Source organism: Nipponia nippon, unplaced genomic scaffold (assembly GCF_047370975.1).
Source record: "Nipponia nippon isolate SJK-2023a ecotype South Korea unplaced genomic scaffold, ASM4737097v1 scaffold_2, whole genome shotgun sequence".
Classification (NCBI taxonomy): Eukaryota; Metazoa; Chordata; class Aves; order Pelecaniformes; family Threskiornithidae; genus Nipponia; species Nipponia nippon.
Genome location: NW_028262336.1, coordinates 72,923,345 through 72,949,343, shown reverse-complemented (window position 1 = coordinate 72,949,343; position 25,999 = coordinate 72,923,345). Strand labels below are relative to the sequence as shown.

Below are 25,999 nucleotides of genomic sequence, written 5' to 3'. Positions count from 1 at the left end.
ACAGGTTGTGGAAATTAGCCAGCTTTTTAAATGGTTTTATTCAAATGCCTAAAGATGTTCTTTGGAAACGCTTTGCCAGCACTGTGCCAAAGATTGTAGAAAGAGAGATTTGGCCTGTCGAGCAATGGATATTTTTCCATGCGTTAGGCAGATCACGGTGTAGCGTCTCTTCCACGGATGATTTGATCGAGCAAATAAACAGGGAACAGAGGCGCAGGTTAAAGAGCTGATCCTGAAAATCACTTGTGGGAGTAGTTTACTTTGTGAGCTATACATTGTTGGCTCCGATGAGACTGCACAGGTGTGTGCAGTTAAGTATATGTGTGAGTATGAGCAACGCTGGAATGTGAAAATCCAGTTTACAGCAGGGAAATGTGTATCATTTGAGGTAATTTCACTGGTTTGCAGTCACACTCTATGGCTGCCATTGCAAAGTGCAATGTCTCTTAGTAATCAAAAAGGTTTTGTTTTCTCCTTCCTGAGGATGAACTATTTGCTTTCGGGTGAAATGGTTCTCAGAGGATCACCAGTAACTTTAACTTGCCAGCTACTTTTACATATTTGATGAAGACTTTAGTAGCGTGTTGTGTTTGCTGAAGAAATTTAGTTTCATTTCCAAGACCCAGGGGCATTCAGCGTGCCGCTAGATGCTATGAATGAAAATACGCTGCTGTAAAACAATTTAATGAGCATTACCCAATAGCCTCGTCCTTGTTTTAACTTACAGCGCTTAAAGGAAGAAACATTGTCTTAGCAAATTCACTTGGCTTATATCCATGTGTTTAGTTTAAAGCAGAGTCAAGCTTAGTTTGAATCATTAAAATACTTGCAGTCAGGAAACATATGTAAGATTTTCTTCCTCTTTATGGCATGGGCTTAACAATATAATTGAGATTGTAGTGCTGTGTGGGTTTTTTTGTCCTAAAAAAGTAACTGCTAGGGATTTTTTTATTCTATCAAAATAACAGAAGTTGAGATCATCAGGATAGTGTTTCCTACCAGAGTAGCTAATTGCTCATAATCATAGCAGCCTAGGCTTTGCCACTGTTTTAAAAAGGTCTATAGGCAAATGGATTTCTTAATAAATCTGCTTCTTCCTCTACATCTCATTTTGTTGTAGAACATAAAATATGACTATGCAAGGAAAATGCACGGTTAGAACAGATGATTTTTTTCAGAATATATGTCAAAATAATAGCATATGAAAACATTTATTGCAGTCACACCTAAGCATATTTGTTGAAAACTCTTATTCTACACGTACATTTCTAGAGGTCTTTGTTTTGAAAGGAGAAGCATGCTGTGTCAGTCCACTGACACCAGTTCCTTCTGTAGCTTTTTTTTTTCTGGCCATACCTCTTGAAAAAATTTATTACTTCTTCGACTTGCTAGAATGTTCCATGAGACTAATAATTTGACAAATGGACAGTATATTTTTATAATAATCTGTGTCCTGAGAAACCTGTGGTTTGGGCCCATGTGGCCACAAAGTTGATTAGCTGAAGAGGAGATACCAATACTCACCAGGTGATAGTATTTCTAACATCAAGCCTATTAGGTGATGGTATTTTAATGGAGTAAATCTGCTGCTTCTTTAGAGTCAGCTGGGGAATTCATACTGCTCCTCCATCTGAACAAAAGTTCATAGACCTCAGTGGTGACACCTGGCTAAATCTGGTCTGCAGGTAATGATGGTTTTACCTACACAATACCACACGCCGTTGTGCCTGGTATGCAGAGCAGAGCTGCCTTTGTGGGGCTTGCAGCAATGAGAGGGAAACCGGCTGGTCAAACAGCCCTTGGGTCAGTGACAGCCTGGAAGAAATCTGGGGCAAAGTGTGTGACAGGAGATACATCTCTTCTTAGCGTGCTCTGAGATTATGGTGTTAGCCATGTCTGTGAGTTTCAGGAGGGTTGGTGAGAGGCAGATTTAAGGGTGCTTCAGGGGCTGCTTGGCTCTAGGCTGGAGTTAACTATTAATGGGCTGAGCTCTTTGACTCCTTTGTGCTCTTGGAAACTACAGGGTTGAAGCCATCAGAGAAAGAGAATAGAAACTAATCACTTTTGTCTCCTCATATATGTTTAGTGAAGGACTGCAGACTTCTTTACTGACCTCTGTGTCACACTGAAAAAAGACCCTCCTCTTTCCATTTGAAATAAACCACTCTTCCACCTCCTCCTCACTCTCCCAAGGTGTACTACTGCAAGAAAATGGGATTAAGCGGATTTAACTAGCAGCCACTTGAGTTGCCACAAGTTGTGTTACCATCCCCACTTCAACACGAGGCAGGGGACATGAAGTGGTTTGTGGGAGAGGGGCAAAGAAGGTACTTAGGAGAGACTCAGTAGATCTCAGTTGCGTGTCTCCAGGTATTGTCAGGACCTCCACCACCTAAGTCTTGAAGCTGTTGCAGTTAGAGATTAAGAAGGTTTATTAACAAGGGTAGCACTGGCATTTGTATTAAAATAATGCATTGTTTATGTTTAACAGCAAAGCTGCCCCATTGCTTAGGCTGAATGACACATTACCAGGCATATTACAAAGAAGAGATTGACAGCGGGTTTTTGTGGGCTCGTAAAGTGGGTCCACCCAGGACATGCAGAGATCCAGCAGAGGAAGTGGTGGAATAGTTGTCCTTTTCAAATTAGTTTACTGACAAAAAATGTGATAAAAGCTTTCTTCATATTTTTAACCCGAGACCTACATTCAGCTTTTAGGGTTCTCACTCTAGGGGAAGAGAGGGTTCTTCAACGGGGTTAGCTTAGAAAGGCAAGTATTGTCATGGTCTGTCAGCAACACGTCACGTTGGCTCTGATTTAGATTGACTGAACTCATTTCCAAGCATTTGAGGGGGTTAGTCATGTTCACTTTGAAGAAAACCCATGTGCATATGTAGCCATGTGTCATCCAAGTGTAGCAACTTGGGAAGCATTATTAAGAGGGGCATAGGAAAATGCATGGGTCCCTGACATGATGCGATAATGACATGTTCAGCATGCTGCTAGAAAAGCTTTGCATTATTCAAAGTGCTGAATAATATACATGATAATGCATAATGGTGTTATATGGTAGGATTATTTTGTGGCATAAGTGACTTGTGCTCTGAGTATGAAGGCAAATTGTATTATTTTTGATGTAGCAGAATAGGCCTGGGGGGTACAGTGTGAAATGGGGAGGAACAGGAGCAGGCAAGGTGTTTTTTTGGAAGGCCATGGAACACAGTGGCACCCTCTGCAATTTATTTCTCTGTGCTTGTAATTATGGAGCACAGCAAGCTCCCTACCGCACTCGAGGGCAGCCTCCCCCAGCAGCCCCCAAGTGCACCAACCCAGCTCGCGCCTGGGGTGGGTTAGCTGGTCCCTCACCGGGAAACACCAGCACAGCCACAAACCTGACGCCTACGGGCCATACGGATGCCGCCCACTCAAGCCATGTGGCACCACAGGCTCACACCTGCACTGAAGTGTGGTGCGCAAAGCATTTATACATTTTAAAAGGCACTGCAGCCAACACTCTGCTGATGATGCTGGTGGGTTTATGAGCTCTGTCGACGGAAGTCTGTGCTGTGGATCTGAAGGTCTGAGGGCTTCTGAGAAGACATGTTGGGATTAGTGAGGTTCCACATTACATGGAGTTTTTGTTCCTGTTTTCCTCATTTCCTCCTCCATCCATTTTGCTTATTTAAAATTTGCATGCAAATACATTTGTTGATATAATGCTGAGGTTGTAGAATCAACCTCGCAAACCCATGTTTGTTTTAACCAACCCCCCTGCTTCATTCACAGCATGCTACCCAGCTCCTGGAGCAAACGTGGCCGATAGCAGCCTCCTCCCTAAAGCAGTCCTGATTTGTTCCCAGCACAGCCTCCTGCCTATGGAGGGCTCCTATGATGGGAAAAACCAGCCACCACCCTTCTGTATTTAATACTTACCATAGTGCACAGAATGGGCAGTGTAATGAAGGCTGCATGGATAACCTTAGCCCTGGCAGTTCTTCAGTTCTGAGTGTTTAAGTTTGCAACTTCTGTTGAACATGGTTGTTTTGGAGTTTGATACTGTAATTAACTGTAATACTGATATCTTCCTACTTTGGCTCTTCCTAAGGATAAAAAAAAAAAAAAAATAACCCGAAACCAGCCACTATCTAGGTAGCAATGTTTCCCTTTTAAAATATAGTCAAGTATTCTTTACAGCATTGTAGCCAAGAGTCTAATTTCAACAATATCCTTTACAGGGTGCGTTCTCCTCTGCCAGCTGGTGTTCCTAAGCTTAGTTATCACTTTGCATCGTCTCACAAGTACGTTCCCAGGCGAGCTGTGCTGTATGTGCCTGCAGATGATGAAAAGAAGATACGGAAAATCCCGTCACTAAATGTAGATTGTGCAGTGCTGGACTGTGAAGATGGCGTGGCTCTGAACAGAAAGGTAATTAAAAATTATCTGTGTAATACAATCAGCACTAAAGAGAACATGGGCAAAAGCGTTGCCTTTGCCTTGGGGAAGTGACAACCAGAGAGACAAAGATAAAACTTAAGATATACGAAGTAGCGTAACACTGATAGACTTTGTGAAGGTGTTGGGAAAACCTGCTTACCCAGAACTGAAAGAGATCCCGTGTGAGTAAGCGGGGAGGGAATTTTGAAGGAACACAGAGCTGGGCGTAAGCTCTCATCACAGAAGCGTGGGAGATACTGTTGTTATTGCTGCGTATTTCTTACAGAAGAGGAGGAAATGGACTGTGAGAAGAGAAGCAGGAAAGGAAGAGTTAGTTCAGAATCACCAGATGGGGGGTTTGTTGTTGAAACGAAAACATCTTCAGACTGTGAGCAAACCAGTGTGGGTTTGGGTTCGAGCCTTGGGGTGTTTAGAAAGATTTACTTTCTGAGCTTTTTGGAAGAAGTCCTGTTAGGGGTGTTTCTGAAGGAAGAAGTTAGAACCCGAATGCACCAGGGTTTGGAGGGCAGTTTAGACTGAAGGAGCTGCAGGAAAGCAGGCATGGAGAGCAGCGTGGGAAAGAGATGTAGATGTGTTAAGTACGAGTGCCAAGTTTTTGTGGACATTGGATTGTGACAGAAGAGAGAATGATCTAACATACATTCAGTTTTGCTTGCAAGCAAATTTTTTAAATATCTGAAAATAACCATTTTAAAATGTTTCACATCTTAAGCAATGTCTATGAGAAACTGGTGTAAATGTTTCCTAGTGAAAGGTATTTCCGAACAGGACCATAACTTTGCCATCACATCGTTTTCATATTTTTCAGTTCTTCTGTCCATTTTACAGTCCTTCAAACTACAGCAAACACTGTTTAGGCTTTGAGTATGAATGTGTTGTCCAGGAAGTTATGAAAATAGGCTTGAAAATTTTCCTGTGTCATCTCAAAAATGTGGATGAAATTTTATTCTTTTCTGTTTCTTGGGAGTTAATGTTTTCCAGAAGGATGCCCTTTGATAGTGCTCTCTTTAACCTTCAGGTCTTTACAGGTGTGTTGGAAAGAAAAAAGTTTATGGAGTTTTAGTTCACTATTTGGTTACACTATTTTAGTTCTGGAAAGTGAAAATAGCATTGCTGAATGTTCATGTGTACTGCTGAAGACAGTTGGAAAACATTTTCCAGTTGCTAAAATTCTGTGTGGAAGATTATATCTGCTGTCAGCATGAATTAGTATTGTTTAGGTCATATTTGGGAGGCTGCTGCTGTAAGATGACACAAGATGCAATTGTGTATTAAACTGTAGTATTTTTAGGTGCAGTTTAATTATGTCAAACAAATCATTTATAGCAGAAGCATCTGTTTATAACAGAGGATGACAGGAAAACAAAATTTTATGATCAAGGTGACAAAGTTGATAGCAGTAATTTCTAAAGGGTGATAAAATTCTAGCTCTGTTGAAGTGAAGGAGAGTTATGCCACTGGGTATAAGATTTCAAATAAATTAGGGGGAAAGCCTGTAATAGGAACTTGAGATGACAGATCAGCCCCTGACAGAGCTTAAATGTAAAAAGGAAGCAGACAGGAGGTAGAAGTGGGGACAGGCAACCAAGCAGCAACACAGAAGTGTTGTCCAGGCACATAGGGACAGAATGAGGAAGGTCAAAGCTTGGTTGGAATCAAAACTGGTGAGGGATGAGCAGGACAAGAATGGCTACTACAAGTGCATCAGCGGCAAAACTGAGAAGGAAGACCAGGGCATGTGTGGACCTACTGCTCCATGAAGCCTCAGGATTTACTGTCAGAGTCTGCTGTCAGGCCTCCTAGGTCATCTCCTAGAAGCAAAACTTGGGGGAGGGAGGAAGTAACCACAGTAGGGGAAGATGGAGTTAGGGTCTATTTAAATAAGCTGGTCCATGGGACCAGACAGGACACCCTGGAGGCCGCTGGGCAAGCCGACTGATGTCATCATGAAGCTGCTGTCTGTCATCACTGAAAGATCATGGTGGCTGGGAGACATTCCTGATGGCTGGAGAAAGGTAAATGTCACAGCCATCATCAGAAAGGGTAAGGCTGAGGAGCTGCGGGCCCATCAACCTCACGCTAGTCTTGAGGAAAGCGATGGTGGTGGTTTTCATGGAGGGTATTTCAAGGTCCTAAGGACCTAGCCAGAATGGACTGATCAGGAGCAAATCACACCTGACATACCTGATCGCCTTCTCTGAACAAATTACTGCCCTTGAGTATGGGAGCTGAATAGATGTTGTCCCCATTGACTTTAGCAAGGCTTTTGATATGGTCTCTCATAGTATCCTGGTCATCAGCCTGAGAAAAAATGGACTGGATGGGTAGCCTATAGGGCAGGAGGCAGTTTGGCAGGAATCAGGTGGTCCATGCTGTGTGCTGTTTTGCACTTACTTCTGCTGGGGCCAATACAAAACTTCTTCACTAGCAACCTGGTTGATGGGATGGAGTGCACTTTCAGCAGGTTCATGATGAAACCAAACTGAGGTGCAGCTGATATGCTGGAGGGTGCAGCTGCTCTTCTGATAGGGCTTTACAGTTGGAGGAACAACCTGACAGAAAGGTAAGGAAGTCCAACAAAACTAAAAGCAAACTCGCGGCACTGGGCTGGGATAACCAGCCTGCTGGAGTAACAGGCTGGGGTGTGACTCCCCGGGGGCAGCTCTGCCAAAAAAGGCCCTGGGTGCTTTTTTTACAACAAGCTGAATGGGGTCAGCAGTGTGCCCTGGCAGCAAAGGTGTCTAACCACCTCCACGGCTATGCTGGCACGGGTGCAGCCAGCAGCTCCAGGGAAGGGGGTCCCTCCCCGCCACTTGGCTTTTGAGGGTCTCCTGGGGGAGGGGGAGCTGTGCCCAGGTTTGGGCCCCAGGACGAGAGACTGAGCAATGGGAGGGAGACCAGGAAGGGCCACCAAGGTGGTCGTGGCGCAGGAGGAGAGGCTGAGGAGCTGGGTTTGTTCATCCTGGAGAAGAGATGGCTGAGGGAGCCTCGGTGAAGGCTTTGCTGCCTGAGGGGAGGTGGATGGATGGCAGAGCCAGGCTCTTGTCAGAGGAGCTCAGCAACAGGACAAGAGCAATGACCACAAGCTCCATGAGGGGAAATGCTGGCTGGGGACAAGGGAAGAAAATCTTCCCCGTGCAGGTGGTCAGACACTGGAGGAGGTTGTCCAGAGCGGTGGTGCATCCTCCCTGCGTGGGGGTATTCAAGCCTTGGCTGGATGAAGCCATGAGCAACCTAGTGTAGAGTAGTAGTTAGCCTTGCTTTGAGGAGGTGGATGGATGAAATGGTCTCCTGAGGTCCCTTCCAACCTGAATTAGACTGTGTGATTGCATGACCTAGTAGCAAAGAGTAATTGAAAGTGATTGGAAGATTGCATTTCATTTTTAGATCCGCCATAGATACTCAGGAAGACTTTGAGACTTAGGTTCTGTGAATGTGAAGCTGAAATTATTATTGCTCTTGCAGCTTAATTTATTAATGTTTCTGAAGTGTTTGGAGACTTTGTGTGAAAGATATGTCAAGAACATGCACTGAAGTACAGTATTCAGTGACCTGTTGCAAATGGGTCATCTGAAACCGAGAAAACAAAGCACTGGGAAACACAGCAACACTGAGTCTATCCTTTAATCATTATTCTTAAAACAAATAGTACTGATGAATTTGCCTGTTTATTGCCATGATTTGTATCAGTAAAAATGCTACTTATGGATTTTCTTGAAACTGCTGCCAAAATGTTGGATTTTGGGAAAATCGGGATGTGGTTGAAGGTTCACAGTGCCTTTGCCCAAACTTACCTGTCTACAGAAGGCCTTCACTTGCATCAAGTCCAAGCAGCAAGTTTGAACCACATCTTAACAAGTCCATTTTAACAAGATGCTGTGTGGTTTGTATTAGGATTAAGTTAGATTTGGGGAGATCAAGAATCTGCAATGTCGGCAGTTCCATTTGGTTGCTCGTTTAGAGGGAAGCAAGGAAAGTGAGTTTCCTATAACCAAAGCTGATAACATTTGCAAAACTGCATCTGGTTGTAGTAACTGCTTTTGAAGCAGCAGTTGTAAATTTAAAATCTTTAACTATTTTCTAGACAATATTTTCTCTCAAAGAAATTTTGAAAGATTTCCTCCCCTGCGCCCTCCCCTGACAATTATGTTTTGTAATGGCTCACAGAGAGTACCAGAAGAGGAGAGCCCATATCCATACCCATACCCTAATCTGCATACCATTTTGGTGCCTGCATTTCTTACCTTCAAGAGCTACAACACTGGCTATGATTTCAGGTTGACTTTTGTTGACTTCTCCTTCTCTTTAATCTTTTTTTTCTGGTTGATATTTTGACTAAATCACAAAAAACCACCTTGCAGCAAGAAGTTCACAAGGAGAAAATTTCTCAGCAAATTTTCTGAGGGGAACCAGTGGGAAGAAGCAGCTAAAAAGCAAAGTTATAGTATGCTGAATACTAAGCCTGCAAGTAGGGTGAGAGCTGATCCTGGTGTGAGTAGGACACATGGGACTTTTGCAACCACTTTGGGACTGGACAGAGCTGTAGGAGGTCTTCAAAAATTCAGAACAAGGAAGATGATAGGAAGATATCCCAGTGTTGCTGAAAATTTCGGCCTTCTCTTACAAAGTTAGTTTTAGTCTTGCTGAACACAGCCTACTGATCATGCTGACCTCAAATCGTGGTTGGGGGTCCACACACTGTTTTTAGAGGTTCAGATGCATAATGTCACATGGTGTGGACTGTCCAGGTGTCTGACTCTGTAAGACATTGGGAATTTCTACGACAGATACTTAGTTTTTGGTTGGGGGGAGAACTGAATACTGCTAAAGGGAAATGACTTTCCCTGAGCTACTATTCACAGATGAAGATAGGAACTCTTCCCCACTGATGTACATGTAAAGTTTCTCCAGTGTTGCTATACATTTTAAAGAAATTACTCAGAATGGCTAGCTTGGTGATATTATTAAGTGAACAGTTCAAATAGAAATTATAAAACTATAAAATGAGAAATAATACAGATAATAGCATTGATATGTTGCAAATGCATCACACTAGAGGCTTTTTGTGAAATGGAACAAAAACAGCCTATATCTATTTTAGCTCTTCACAGGAGAAGGCCTGAATATTCTCTCATTTTAACTGTAAAAAAGAAAAAGATAAAAAAGATGGCTGCATCAACATGCTTGACCAAGTCATGTAAGCCAGTAAGCTGAATTGCATGTTATGCAATTGAGAGGTCTCTGTGTAGGAGCTGAGCTGCCTGAAGATACCTTGAGGGCTCTCAGCCAAGCCAGCACTCCCTGGTGTAGCTTTCTCTGTAGAGCTGCGTTACTCACCGTGCTTCCAGACCATGTGAACCTATTATCAGGTGGAAAAGTTTCCTCCTTTTGTTGGAGAAAAGAAGATTTCCATGCCAGTGCTTTCATTTTCCAAGGGCAGAGTGGGCTGAGATTTCGCTGTTAGTTCCCATGGGACTTGTAAGGTGAGCGTACTCTCTTGCAAGAGAGTGTCCTAGAACAGCATTTTTTTCAGCAGGATCCCGTCTTCAGTGCTGCTATTCTTCAGAGCATCGAGGAGGTGTTAGCTGCCAGGTCAGCCTAGCAGGAGACCAGTTGGAGCTGCTACTCTAGTGTTCTGCCTCTTTGAGTCCTTGACAAGAGTTTCAGAGCATTTTGATTACTCCAATCCAGTGCTATTAATGGCTTTATCTTCACTGAGATCAGTAGGATGGTTTTGAATAATTGGGATATACAGCACCTTGCTCTGTAGCTCTCTTTAGTGTGCCATCAGGCCAGCCAGGGAACAGCCCCTTCTGCCAAAGATGACCTTTGAAAGTTATCTCAGGCAAATTTTGAAAGGGTTAGGGTTCAGCCTTTTCTTTCCATGGGGAATGCCAGTGTTATAATTAGAAATCAAAACAAAACCCTTCTTCCCTCCCCTCCCCCCCCCCCCCTTTTTTTTTTGTATCAGAGGTGTAAAAGCAATTCCTTGGAGTGTACGTATGGCTGGGAAACATCGGTGGGGTCCTCTGACATGAAACACTGGAAAACAGGACATTTTATTGTTGTTCCTCTGGAACTAAATAGATCTCATTCATCCAATAAAATGTATTAATATTCAGGACTGCACTGTAAAACATTGTTTAGGTTCCTAAGCCCTTTTTCCTGTGAATCATCATTGTATCACTTTTGTGTCTTTTAGAAAGAAGTTGTTCTCTCCTCCAGCACTTGGGGCAACAGAAGCCGGGGAAGATGAAGCCTCAGCTCTGTCCTTTCCTCACATCCCTTCTTCAACAGGGGAAATGGCAGCCCCTGAGCCTCTTCTCTTCTCCCGGCTCCCCTCAGCAGCAAGGGCAAGTTTGGTTTGGCTAAGAGGATGGATAGGGAAGGACGTATTTTGCTTATCAGGCAGCATGGCCTCTTAGGGTCATACCATAAATTTGTTCCTACTTAATATCTTGTATCTGCCACTTAAAAGATCACTGTGCTATGCCACAGAAGAAAAAAAAATCAATTAATTCTTTTGAATCGTCTGTTTTTAAAAATAGGATTAAAGCCTGACCACTTTTCAAACTGTTCCATTATGAGCAACACATACGCAAGAGATGACTCTGGGTTCATTACAGTTAAGAGCAGATCATCCGCATACATGCTGATTTTATGGAGATTTCTCCCCGTGAGAATGCCTCCTCTGTCTCTCTAGTGATCTGATCCTGGGGTCAGAACAAACAGCACGCTGGCGAGAGAGCATCCTTGCCTACCATTTTTCCCCTAAGCTGAGGCCTTCTGACCTTTTTATTCCTTATCACTGATGAGAAGAGGCTCTTACATATAAAATAGCACTTCAACTAAATTTGGGGGTGGAGATAAATACATAAAATGGGTCAGCGTGGTGTACAAAAAAAATCCCAGGCTTTCCTTATTGAAATTCATTTCCTTATTGATCTTATTGAAGGCTTTTACAGTATCAGTGGAAACAAGCTACAGTTGGTTTCCATAAATCTCTAGCTACTTCAATTAAAATCAACAGTTTTCCTGTATTATGTGATAATAATTTTTTTTTTTTTTTTTTTTTTAATAAAGCCAAGTTGGTTAGGATTTATCAGTGCCACAGGTATTTCTCTGGGCTCATAGTGAGAATGTTAGGTAGTACTTCATAGGCACAGTTGCATGAAACATTGATAACTAGGTTGTTTTACCAGGTCTTTGCTTTATTTATAATAAATTAGTACTGTACCTAATTGTATTCCTCCTACAGGGAGAAGGCTTGCTGATAAAGTGTGTAGAGAATGATTAAATGTACACAGGCGCGTAGTACAGTGACTTCTCTTCAAAAGATGTGCAAAATTAAAAAGGGAATGCTGCTTTCCCCAGTGGCTTGCCATTATTAAAAGTCTCAGTAGCATGGGAAATTTCTTCTGTAGGAATTGGGGAGTCCAAAAGTCTCTCTGGTTTATTGTAGGGAAGCTGAACTGTACAGTGAAACTCTGCAAGGCCTTTTTGATCCTTGAAGAGTTCTGATGAATATACATTTTTATGAAAGTTGTAAAGTGTTTTCATTTCCTTATTAATCCCACCATGGTCCTGGAAGAACTGCCACTCCTGAGTGGTAACTGTGACAATAAAAGTTTTTGTTCCTATTGTTTTACTCTACAAGCCAATCGTCTTCCTTACATAAAGATTTGAGGATTCATAAGGACGATCGCAATATTCAGCAATTTTCTTCTTAATGAGCTCAGTAATGCCTGTGTCTCTTCGAGCAGAGCCTTTGAATTGCCAGTTGTTTCTTTTCCACTGATTCAGACGTATCCAATTAAGTTTGACTTGGACATGTTCTGACATAACTATTACCACTGACAGAATGGTGTCTAGAAACTTAGGGAAAATGTCTTGGCTCAGTATTAACAGGGACTTCAGGCAGGAATACATTAATAGACATAGAAAAATACTTTAAAACATACAGTTAATCTTTGTACGGACCTGGAATTCACAGTACTTCAACTCTTCGTGTGTAGTCCACTGTCCACAAGCACATCAGCACACCTGGGTACTGAAGGCTAATTGCAGGACTAGAAGTCATGTATTGCTACACATTTCTGGAGCAGTTTTCAATATTTCATCTGTTTTTCGTAGCAGGAAGGACCTGGCTGCACAGCCATTGAGCATCTAGCACTTAGTTTGAAGGGAGGCATTGAGTTTCAAGTGTGCTGCAGAAAATGAAGCCAATACAAAATGTTCAGTATACACGTGTAGCTTAGAAACAATCTGTTGGATCCGATTTGCGCAGACTTTTGTTTGTATGCAGAGCCATGCGTTGGGTTGCGTTCTCAGGGCTGCAGTGGTACTGGGAGTGAGGAAAACATAAAGGTACTGCCCAGATCGCAGTCACAGGGGTTCTCATCACTCAACACCATTTGCTCCAGGTCTCCTTTGCTTTTTTGGTGGCCATGAGCAGGCAGAGGAATATGTTTGTATGTCCAGGTCTCTATTACAATTAATCTTGAAACCTAATCTTGAACCTAGGTTCAAGACTGCTTATTCTTCCATGTTGCAAGGGCCACATTTTGAAAACAGAGAGGCAGGCCAAGCATGAGGAAACCCACAGACTCCATTAACCGGGACTTGGATCAGGAAGTGGTAGGACACACAGAGAATACAGCACTTGCCCTCTTTGATAAACTTTTCTGCGAGGCATCTCTACAGTCACAGTCAAGGCAGTGGTCTAGTGGACCTTTGGTCTGATTTAGGTAAGATAGGTAGGGAAGGGAAGGTGGAAATGCATGGTAGTTTCCCAGTGCATTGGTGCCATCGGAGCTGGACCTGTCCCAGGATGGTGAGGAGTGGGGGGAACCTTAGAGATAGTCTGAAGATTATGGGCAAAACCTGTGGTTTATTTTACCAAACTGTTTAAACGTTACCTGTTTAGCTGGGGCTTAGTAGTATTATTAGGAAGCAAAACAAGGAAGTGTGGCGGGATGCTGGGTAAGAGAAAAATTTTTATGTCAGACGGAGGAACAGCATAGCTGGAAGTTGCAGATGAGGGTAAGGATGTGTGTGGTCATGGCTAGGCTTGGGAACCTTGGCAGGTGTCAGCTGAAAGCATGATACTTAACCTCTGTACCTTTGGTTTCATCTGTTATTTTTCTGGAGACCAGAGAAAAGGATCCTAGCGCTCAGTACCTATGTGGAAGCCTCATTTCCTTCCACTGTACATCCAGTTAGCAGGAGTCCACAATACTTAGGACGCTGCAGATTCTGCAGTCCCTATTCAGATAGCATTTCACAATGAATTAAGGACATTTGTGTCTAAATGAGTAATTCAGGATTAAGCCCTTCAGGAGTTTGAGCTTCTTCCTCCTATACACCACTATATATTGAATTGAAGGCATGTGTGCCGTGCTAGTTGCAGCATAGAACCATCTAAAACCAGCCTTTTATTTCCACCATGAACTAAGCCCGTGCCATGAAATCCGTTCAACTTAGAGTGGAGTAATTTATCTCTGTTCAACAGAAGACAAAACACATGAATTACGATTGCCTAAAGCCCTGGTTTTTACATATTCTATGAATGACTTTCTTCTCTGAATTGTGAAAAGACTGTATGCTAAACAGTGCTTTATACACCAAAAGGATACACTTTCACGGAACAGGCTGGTACCCAAAATAGCTACAAAAACACATCTCTGGCTTACTGAAACTGGAGCGCATTCAGAGCCATGAATTCATTGCACACTTACATACCAGAATAGAACACAATACGCAACTCGTGATTTTTCTAGTCCGTGTCGTAAAAGCCATAATAAACGGGGACAGAGCATTAGGAAGTACATGCATTTGTTTACTCACATCTAAACCTGCACAGTTCTGCTGGCTACGTAGTGTGCAGCAGGCTCCAGGGGCACAAAAATGTGTCCCCAGGTTACACATTGCCATGCACAGAGTTTGGGCTTCCAACCAAGGAATTGTTTTGCAAAGAAGCAAAAAACATGTTGGTTTTTTTCTTCATTTCGGGTAAGTCAAAACATCAAGCCACATTTGAAAGTGACTGTTTTGGAAGTGTTTTTTATGTATGTATGGAGCATGCGCAGTAGTTAGCACATCTAAATGCATTGACCGAAGTATGTTGTGTATTTGTCTCCAAAGACAAATGCACACATCTGCAAATCCAGCATACTACAGATTTGGATGTTAACGTAAGCTGCTCTGCTGAGGTTGCCCATCTTTCCTTTTGGCTATGAATATCACAAGGGAGATTATGATCTATCTTCTTGTTTATCAATAAGGAACGTGATAAGCTGACTGTGGAGTCTGATCAGCATTTTGCATCTTTTCTGAAAGGATTAATAAAATCTTCATGCTTTCTGAGTTTGACTACAATTTCTATCTTTAAAGCAGCTTGGTTGCTCTGAGACTGCTGCTTCAACTCCTGAATGGCCACATAACATAGTACTGTCTACTGTGGATTACTGTAATAGCTCTTTGTGCTATCCTTCTTTCACTGCAGTGCGTTAGGGCTACCCTCTCCAGAACAATGTACTTGCTAGTTATTTCAAGATTGGGAGAAAGGAATTGTAAATATTTTTCTTCATTTCTGATCACTGAGCTCCAGAAGACCCTAAATCCTTGTGTTGTTCCTCATTTGGGAGCAAATGGTTGTAAAGATCCTGGCTGTTCATTTTAGGATTGTTATAAACCATGGCTTGCTCATTCTTTCCTCCTTACTTGTTACGGTCTCTTACTAGATTGCCTCAAAATAGCTGCTCCTATGCCAGGCTTGAGAAAACTTCATCTTCTGAGGTTTCACAATACAATTGTGCGTTAAAAGGGGATATGTTGAACAAATTGGTATTTTCTTCCAGTTTATTCAGGTTATTTGGTTACATTTTAAACTTTGATTCCACACAGACCCAATCTTCCACTCGTTAACCAATTATTTTTAAATAGAATAATTATAGATTGTAATTTAGTATGCATTTTCTTGAGAAAAAGGGCAAATTAATACATGTAAACATGGGTGAATCTATTTAAATAAACTGTCCACAAAATCCTTAAAATATGTAAACAACATTTGTTATGCCTTGGAGATAGCATATGATTGGACTCATGAGACCCTGTTTATCCTACTGAACATTTTCTTTTCTAACTTCAAAGGGAATTTTATATATTTATGGCAATAGCAGGGTGTTAAGTGTAGCTAGACAGAAATTATACCTCAGCTATTTAGTTAATGCCAATAGGGATTAAATTAGATTTTATAGCTGTTAGTAGAAGTCTGTTTTGTAGCTAACAAGTGGGATTTTTAAATCCTGGAAAGCATAATCCTATTATAAAACTGGCAGCTGAATTAACATTATCTAGGAAGCAAGTCTTCACGGATTAACATTTTTTGACATTAACAAAGAAAAACTAATGCTACAGGGATATTAGATGCTTTTCCCAAAAGTAGGAAAAAAAGGAAAGTGAATATAGGACAAGATAAATGGCACAAATACTGCAGGAAGGAAAAATGGAGTGACATATGCATGAGAAATGAAATCTGGGAGTGGCCGTGTGCTGCCTCAAATACAAAAGAAGTACACTGGGTAGGAAAAGGCTCCACAGTTGGTAATTCATATGTTAGCCCGTGCATTGATTTATATTTATACGTGCCTTGTGACTAACTCACAGTTATCCACCATGAGCGTGGGATAGCCACGAAGGCCTTCTCCTGCCCTGAGGGCTGAGGTCTTTGCATTCCAGCTAGATGCTATAGGAGCCAAGGACTGGCAGCACTGCAGAAGAAACACTCATCCCTTTACTGAACAGGCCCATAAAGCTGTTCCACAAAGACCCTGATGAAGTTCTCCTTACATACCTTGAAGGACAGTAACAGGACAACTGCTGTAGGCAGTGGTACAGGAGAGGAGTGGGTCACTGAAGTTGCTTGTCTTGCAATAGCTTATTCTAGGCATTGATAGACTAAATAGCTATAAGGGTATATGCCATGTCATATCTCAATTAAAAAAATCTTTGTCCCCATCACAGTTGCAGAGCAAACCTTTTATTACTTAAAATTGTGAAGTATACATCTCCTGTAAATTATTTTAAAAGCTCTGTGTTTAGAATCTGAGCCCTTATTCACAGCCGCAGCATTGAAATAATGAAAGTAGTATTTTGTTGTGTGGAGGGTTAAGAGGAATCCACTTGAGAAACTTATCAGTCACAAAAACATGCCAAACAATTTCTTTCGGACTTTGCAACATCATATTCAGTGTTGTTGACCCAGTACAGAATTTTACTGTAACAGTATCTGTTGGCTGCCATCTTGTCTCACAAATTTCTTCCGTCTTATCAAACAGAGAATTTCATTAATTACTAATGAGAGCTAAACTGAAACAATTTGTTCTAACTTTGCCTTCCAGCCTCCCAATGTCTTGGTTCAAGTAAAGCAGAACTAGATCTGAGTCACGGTCAGACTGGGGTTTTGTTATCAGAGATTTAACTGTGGCTTTGCAACCCTAATACATGGCTTCACAGGTTGATTCTTGGTTTGGTACTTTTGAAATGCTGCATTTTTCCTTCTTGTGGGTTGCTGCTTTAACCATTGTTACTTACTGGGTTACATTTTTACCGAGCATCTTTTCTGCCAAAGCATGTGTGTATAGCAGTCATTGCTGTCGTTAAATCCATTACCAGAGGTGTGGCTGTGACTGCCTTAAGGGCTTTCTTAAATCATGGTTGTGTAGCATAGACTTTACCTCGCAAAGCATATAACAACATCTAAGCTGTGGAAATAGCGTGACATTTCTAAGTTGCCAAACTGTCCTCCTCTGAAGTTAGTGCCATGAGGAAGAACCTTGGCACCATTATGTCGGTGGGAAAACTCACACCATTTGGCATCAACAGGACCAAGATTTATCCCGTTGTGTGCATGTTGCACCAACAATAATGAACCCTAGCGGGAACTGGAAATAGTTGCTTGCTCTCTGTTGTGGCTCTTTTTCAAAAATCTGTTCCCCAAATGCTTTTTTTTTTTTTTTAATTTTTCGGTATGTAGAAGTATGCAACAGTCCCTAAGCCCGGTGCTTTAAGGCATGCAGGTATCTTTTAGCCATTGCCACAGCCCTCTGAAGTGCTGGGCACCTTTGGAGAAACTGGAGTAGAATGTGCCTGTGATTTCTCACATCAGGAAGGACACGAACTTGATGTCTCCCAGACGTGCATGGTCCTTAGATAAAGGACCTATCTTTCCTTCTCCATTAAGTAATGAGCAATCCTATAGCATTTCAGAGTTTGTTTCCAGTTTTGCTGTCTGGATTGGAAAGTATACAGATTTTGCCAATAAGACTTGGGTCGTTTTTAAAAAGTTTGGCTAGCTCCTCAGCTTGTGTAAATAGGTTTAGCTCTTTGTTTTTCATATGGTGACAGAGCAGATGAAGCAGCTCTCAAATGACAATTAAAGAAAGATGATGTGAGAAGAGAGTGTTATATGACTAGGGAGTTACATCCACATCACCTAGCTGGACACTCATCATCCACCTCCAGTCTCTGGAAGACAGAGATGGAGATGCGAGGGGGAGATGTGGTTGCTGAGCAGAGCACCTTTCATCCTCCAGGTGATCCTGCACCTGCTATGACCAGCTGCTGCTTGACTGTGAAAGAGCTTACTGAACGGGGAGGGAGGGATGAGGGACGCTTGGCTCTGCCACCCAGCGCTCTTGCATCTGAGTATGTGTCATTCTAGAGTAGATGCTTTGTAGAAGCTTGTTCAGGGCCAGCATGTGGAAAACAGCAGCAGCAGCAGTGCCTGAGCATTGCCAGTCAGGGGACCTGATCTCAGAATTTGGCTTCATGTTGTCAAATTTGCTTAGCATCGGTGAAGTACAATGGAAGTGCCGAGAAGAAAAAGAAATGCCCAGAAATGTGATGGCGGGTCGTGGGTTTCAGTGCTTGAGGCTGCTACAAGTAGCCCTGCACACACATGCTTGGTTTTGTAGCTGGGAGGAATTCACACACTGAGCAACCTCTGAGTAGCGCTTGATGTGACTTGACAGAAACTAGCAGAAAGAGCAATTGGCTCTTAGCCTGTGAGGGCCATCCTGGTCCCTGGTCAGCAGGCGTCACCTCTTCCTACATCCATCTCTTCATAGAGGTGTATTTGGTGCTACATAGCAAAGCGCTGGGTGGCTCATGCCCTCCCAGGGGTGACGTTCCCTGCAGGAAGAGCGATGATGCTTTGCCATAAGCACAGCCAGCAGGCAAAGGGGTCTCAGACACCTCCCCTTTCTTTTGCCATTGAAGCTCTGAGCTTTTTCTGTGCTGTTAAGGGAGGGCAGACCCGCAAGGCTCACCTTTTCAGGCCATATGGTCTTGGCAAGCAGCCTCCTGCCATCCTGACTGGGGTCAAAAATATAACAATAATGCATATTGTGGATATTTAACATGTACCTCAGCACGGAAGACCAGGTGGTGGCAGAGGCAGACCTCTGTGAGCTGCTTGTGGCACACTGCAGCTGGAGCTGGAGGTAAGGAGGCTCTTTTCTGGTGTGGTCCAGGAGTTGGTAAGTGAAGGACAGAGTGTGAGGAAATGCTAGTGAAGCAACCAAGGCCCTGCTGAGGGACAGTGACACAAAGCAGCAGCTTCTCAGCTCAAAGAAGTCTTGTCTGGGGTTTCACACAGGGCTGCCTATAGGCCCTTTTTTGACTGTCGCTGTTCAAGAAAAGAGGACTTGTGCTACCTTTTAAATGGGCAAGTTACATGCAGGAAGCTCCCAACTCGTCAGCCACTGACTTTTTCACACTCAGAACTCTGAAGGTGCTTAGTAAAGTTGGTATGAATAGTAAGTCTGCTGTGGCTATCACGCCTGATTCCTTGAGTGAAGCAGAGCATTTATTGAATTGTGTCTTTTTTTGTTCTACTGATAAACATATCTGGCAGGGGAAACTACGACCTCCATTTGGGATCATTTGTTTGAAGGTTTTCTGGGGTAACAGAAGTATTGAGCTGGACGAGCTGTCGTCATCTAGTTCGGTCCTCTGATCTGAAGCAGGATGAAGCCTTTCCAAAGCACCCCAATGGATATTTCTGTAACCAGTTGTGCCCACAGATGTCTCTAGTCCCCCTAATGTCTACTCAGGATGTTCTAATAATTTAGCTTAAATGTTATTTTCAGCAAATGAGATGGATTTTGTTGTCCATGACCACTTAGAGAAAGAAAAGCAGAAACCTGTAACCCTCTCCTATAAAAGATTATTCTGGGTATTGAATTGTTATTAATGTCTCCTATAGATTTTCTCTTTTTAGTGAAAGTGACTGGATATCCTTCAGCTTTTTCTAACAGGAGGTGCCTGAACATCTTAGGGACGTGGTTTAGTGGTGGACTTGGCAGTGCTGGGTTAACGGTTGAACTTGATGATCTTAAAGGTCTCTTCCAACCTAAACGATTCTATGATTCTATTTTATCAGTCTTTTTGTAAGCTTGTGGAATATCTCCAATCTTTTTTCATTTCTGGTCCCCAAAACTGGATATTTCAACTGAGCTCTTATAAATGCAACATAAACCAGTGCAATTACTTCCTATTTTATTATATATGATGTTTCTGTTAATTGGCTTTGTCTTTTTTGTAATAACACGGCATTGGTGGCACTCATTCACTTTAACCTACTACTCTTAATGCATTTTCAGCTTTATTTTTGCCTCTGTGTCTCTGTCTCATATGTGGTATTGTTCTATCTTTTTCACTTTTTACTGTCTATGCAGTCTGAGAATGTCTTTGCGTCTCCCTCCAAATTAGATTTTCAGTATCTTCAGAGACCTGTAATCTCTCTTGCACTACTCAAGTTGTTAATGAAAATATTGAAATTATGCCCCTTCACCCTCCAGGAGAGGTGCTCAGTTAAATACCGGTTGCTACTTTTTGAAGGTAGGTTTCCACATTAGCACGTTTCCTTTGAGGTCGTTATGTGCAGCCGTGTCAAAAGCTTTCTCACATCTTGACTGCCCTCCACAGTTTCTCAACACCTCTCTTGAAGCAGGTGGCCAAAGCTGGACATCATACTCCAGGTGCAGCTTCACCAGTGCTGAGTAAGAGGGGACAATAACCTCCTTAGTCTTCTGGCCATGCTCCTCCTAATGTAGACCAGTGTGCAGTTTGCCTTGTTTGCAATGAGAGCAGACCGTTCCCTTGCTGGCCCTCATTCAGGTTGCTATCCACCAAAGCCCCGGGCCCCTTTCAGCCGCTGCACTCTGTAGCCTGTCACCTCTGGCCAGGTAGGCACGTGAGGTTATCCTGCTCCCACTGTACAACTTCTTGGTTCTCCTTGCTGAACTTTCTGGGGCTCCTGTTGGCCCAGTCCTCAAGTTTCTCATGGTGCCTCTGGACTGAAGCTCATGTCCCTCTAGTTTGGTGTCATTGGAAAATTTGCTAAGGGTTCATTCCGTGTCATCACTGAGGTTCATGCGGAAGATGCTGGATAAAATTGGCCCCAGTATCAAAGCCTGGGGTTCTCCACTTGTTACCAGCTGCCAGATAGATAACTATCCATGGATAACTATCCTTCAAACTCAGCTGTCCAGCCAGTCTTCAACCCATCTAACAGTCAGTCCTTCTAGCCCATATTTTCCCAGCTTCCAGATGAAAATACCGTGTCCTCTAAAGTCAGGGTGTATTGCATCTGCTGCTCTCTCTTTGTCCACGTAGCCGGTCATTTTGTCATAAAAGGCCATCAGAGTGGTCAGGCAGAGATGTCCTCCTCCTGTCTCCAACCCACAGAGACTTACCCATTTTCTTCCCTCATTTGGTTGTCTGTGGTTATCATGATACCATGATTGCAACCTATTCTGACCTCTTTTCTTTTTTACCCAGCTAGAATCAGTACACTTAATGAATGAGAGACTTTATTCTTACTTCATCATACAGCTTCACAGTGTCAGGTATTTTGAAGTGTCCTTAACACTGGAGCATATTATACTTTCTAAGCATTAAAATTTTAGTTGCCTTGAGTTGAGTTTAGACACCTGCAACTGAGAACGTGATTCCCAGCCACACTGCTAATCCCTGCATGTGCTCTCAAGTGCTTGGAAGTCTGCTTTTGTGCATACTCAGAAATGCTTCTGTCCTCTTCTGGCAGCTTGTCTCTCTCATGCCAAGGCTATCAGAAAGATATCTTCTATCTAACGCCCTTGAGCAGATGGGATCAAAACTTGCCTAGCAGACTCTGACAGGAGACACATGCAAAGCACAGAAACCATGGTCTTTTTATTTTAAAATGTCTAGGATAGGAAAAAAGAAATAATGGTCGTATCCATGGTGGCATGGGTAACAGGCTTACTGTGAGGTGATGGATCAGGGTCAGAGGGGAAGCCCGAACAGGGGAGTGTCATGGTGGTGCCTGATCAAGGAGAGACTGTAGACAAAAATTTCTTTAAACAACTGAAAGTATCTCAAGTTCTTTCTGACTCTCATGGAGGACTTTAACCATGCCAGTATCTACTGAGAGGACAGTGTGATGGGACACAATCAATCCAGATTTCTGGAGTGCATGGCAGACAATTTTTTGATGCAAGTGCTGAACAAGCTAACTAGGGGAGATGCTTTGCTGGACTCCTCAATGAGAATGAACTGTCAGTCAATAGCAGCCTTGACTGCAGGAGCTGTCAGATGCTGGAGTTTACGATCCTGAAGGCAGTGAGGAAGGCAAGGACACAAGACTTCAGCTGGTAGGCAGGACTGATCCCATGTTAGGCTGCTCCTGAAGATGAGGAAGCTCATAAAAGCCGGTCAGACTTTGGTGACAACTTGCTCAAAATGCAAGAAAATAATCTGAAGGGCAGAAGAACAGGCAGGCATGGGAGGAGGCCAGCTTGCTGAACAGGAAACTCTTGATTTAACTCAAATGCAAAGAGAAAGCATAGAGGAAATGGAAGCAGGAATGGGATACTAAGGAGGAATAGAGAAATATTATCTGGGCACGTAAGGACAGAATGAGGAAAGCCAAAGCCTGGCTGGAATGAAAACTGGTGAGGGACCTGGAGGGCAACCTCAAAGGTTTCAACACTTTTATCAGCAACATAAGAAAGACCAGGGAAAATGTGGGTCTGCTACTGAGTGGTGGCCTTTGCTTGCGGGACATGGATAAGGCTGAGATGTTCAATACAAAAAGTATTTTGCCTCAGGGTTTACAGTCAGAGTTTGTTCTCAGGCCTCCTGGTCATCTCCTTATGTCTAGAAGCAAAACCTGGGGAAGAGAGGATGGAGGATGGGTCTATTTAAATAAGCTGGTCCTGGAGGCCGCTGAGGGAGCTGACTAGTGTCATCATGAAGCTGCTATCTGTCATCACTGAAAGGTTGTGGTGGCTAGAGGAGGTTCCTGACGCCTGGAGAAAGGCAAATGTCACAGCCGTCATCAGAAGGGGTAAGGCTGAGGAACTGCGGGCCCATCAACCTCACGCTAGTCTCGAGGAAAGTGATGGTGGTGGTTTTCATGGAAGGTATTTCAAGGACCTAAGGACCTAGCCAGAATGGACTGATCAGGAGCAAATCACACCTGACATACCTGATTGGCCTTCTGTTTTGAGGCAGCTGGCAGTTTGGATGAGGGGAGAGCAGTGGACATCTTTTACCTTTAAACTAGTAAGGCTTTTGACGTAGTGTCCCATGATATCCTGGTACCCAGCTGGAGGAGAAATGGATCCTACAGGCAGACTGCCTGGACTGCAGAGCTCAAAGAATAGTGCTCAGTAGATCAGAGCCTAACTGGTGCTTGGTTAAAAGTGGTGTTTTTCAGATATTGTGTAACATTTTAATCAGCAACCTGGGTGATTGCATGGAGCGCATGCTCGGCGGGTTTGCAGGTGAAACCATTTTGCAGGGGCATGACTGGACAGCAGGACTGCCCCTTAGAGGGAATTCTGCAATCTGCAGGAAAGGATGGGCATGAACAAAAGCAAGTCTCAGCGCCAGGCTGGGATAACCCCATGCACCAGTACAGGCTGGGGTGTGACTCCCCGGGGGCAGCTCTGCCAAAAAAGGCCCTGGGTGCTTTTTTACAACACGCTGAATGGGGTCAGCAGTGTGCCCTGGCAGCAAAGGTGTCTAACCACCTCCACGACTATGCTGGCACGGGTGCAGCCAGCAGCTCCAGGGAAGGGGGTCCCTCCCCACCACTTGGCTTTTGAGGGTCTCCTGGGGGAGGGGGAGCTGTGCCCAGGTTTGGGCCCCAGGACAAGAGAGAGACTGAGCAATGGGAGGGAGACCAGGAAGGGCCACCAAGGTGGTCGTGGCGCAGGAGGAGAGGCTGAGGAGCTGGGTTTGTTCATCCTGGAGAAGAGACGGCTGAGGGAGCCTCGGTGAAGGCTTTGCTGCCTGAGGGGAGGTGGATGGATGGCAGAGCCAGGCTCTTGTCAGAGGAGCTCAGCAACAGGACAAGAGCAATGACCACAAGCTCCATGAGGGGAAATGCTGGCTGGGGACAAGGGAAGAAAATCTTCCCCGTGCAGGTGGTCAGACACTGGAGGAGGTTGTCCAGAGCGGTGGTGCATCCTCCCTGCGTGGGGGTATTCAAGCCTTGGCTGGATGAAGCCATGAGCAACCTAGTGTAGAGTAGTAGTTAGCCTTGCTTTGAGGAGGTGGATGGACGAAATGGTCTCCTGAGGTCCCTTCCAACCTGAATTAGACTGTGTGATTGCATGATTTTCCTAATGGTGAGGAAACTTGTCCAAGAAGCAGGGAGCAGAGGCCCATTTGTCCTTAGCCGGAGTGATGACAGCACCCGGCTTGCTAAATAAAACTCTGATACGCCATCTGTCTACACGCACCTCTGTGGCAGAGACATCCTCCACCTTGCTTTAAATAAGTAAGTATTAACTGGGCCAGAGAGCAAATCTAGGCCTGAAGCTGACTTTCTAGCTCAGTGATTAGGGCATGAACCTAAGAGAAGAGAGACCTGGATTTCTATCTGTGCTCCAGGGAGAGCTTATACATTTTAGCCTATGGCCTTTTTTCAAACATCACAATGTGTGTGTGTCCCTGTGTGGTTCTAGTCCTAGTTTACTAATCTAATCAAGAAATCGGATCCTCGACAGGCATGAAACTGAAGGTACTGCTGTACTACCAGGGAAATTTTCATTTATGCTTTTTCGTAACAGCCTGCCACCTCCATGACCAGCTCTTTCTGTTTAAAAACCTTGAAACAATTCACTTAGTTTTTACTGCTTTTTTCTAGTTGTAAGTGGAAAATTATATATTTTACTTACAACTGCTGACAGCTATTTTTTCCCTCCCTCTGTAATCTCTCCTCACCTGTTGCAGTTGAAAACCAAATCAAGACAGTTCCTCCTTTTGTTGGAAGTGCCTGGATAGAGACTGCAAAGGTCAGGACAAGAAAATAATGATGTCTTAGACGTTGCTGAATCCAGCAGCCCGTTAAAGCCAGTTCCACCATCAGTGAGGCTGAGCAAGTGTTCCCAATAGGCACAAGTGTCCACATATTTACATATATATGTGTATGTGTATATACATATGTTTATATACTTTCTGACTGTGCTAAATAAACTGCGTGGATGGCCACTCAGTTCAGCACAGTCAGAAAGTAGTGACTTTACCAGCACTCACGTAAACACAGCACTCATACACACATGGACAGCATGATGGGCAAATCCTGTTCCCAGTCCTGCATACGCTCCCTCTACATGGTAGTATGCATATACACACAATGTCTGTATAATATCTATCTGTACACCCATAACACAGACCTCCCGTCTCTGGCCTTAGACAGTCAGTATATCCTGTAGTTGGCCCCAGATCCCCTGATCTCTTCAGTTTGTGTCATCTGGACCTATGGAGCATGGAGGTTCATGGCCCCACTGCAGCTGCTGTTAGTCAGACTTCTTTTCATTAAACACGCACAGGCACAGGCACACACGCTGGAGTACTCCCATAGCTGGCCTTACACAATCCATCCCGTAGCTGGCCCCTAATCCCATTAACAGTTCAACTTACCTTACCATTAGCTTGAGAATTACCACTTCTTATTGCCCATAGCTATATATATTGTTAGTAAATTAAAGGTGATGTTTCTCAAAGTCAGAGATTAATGATGATAAACTTGCTGTCACTGTTTTTTTCAGTAGGAGCTGGATGTTAAACTGTTATCCAAACCTTGTTTATCTACAGATGTAGCTATGAAATGAACAGCTCTAAGTGTGGCGTGCTTGAGCATCCTATAGAATTAGGAAGGAAATTTCGCAGAACTGATATATGTTTTATTTGCAATTAAAAATGCAAAGCACTGTATCACTTAGCTGCGCTGACCCGCATGTGAGGGTCTGTACGTGCAGCATGTTTTACCGATCCTTTTGTAGAAGGTGGAGGAGGAGGAAGAGCAGCTCAACTGGGTTAAGCACAGTAGATGGTATAGATAGGAGCTTCTGGCTACCCTGCTGCTCATGCAGTTGATTAGCTGTTTTCAGTAATTATGCATTTCCATCAGGGGTGCAATGGTTATCACCTCTGGTAATGAGATTACTCCCATTTCATACAAGTGTAATGTTCTGCCGGTTCCCTT

At 43.5% G+C, this 25,999-nt stretch overlaps 1 protein-coding gene across 2 annotated transcripts in view; it reads left to right on the top strand.

The window, feature by feature from the left end:
* The window catches only part of CLYBL (citramalyl-CoA lyase), a 175,877-nt gene that overhangs the window by 87,001 nt on the left and 62,877 nt on the right, over positions 1 to 25,999 (top strand). For both annotated transcript variants that reach the window (XM_087757617.1, XM_087757616.1), the window contains exon 2: positions 4,236 to 4,425. In XM_087757617.1, the coding sequence (XP_087613743.1) occupies positions 4,236 to 4,425 (190 nt within the window). The remainder of the gene's footprint in view (positions 1 to 4,235; positions 4,426 to 25,999) is intronic.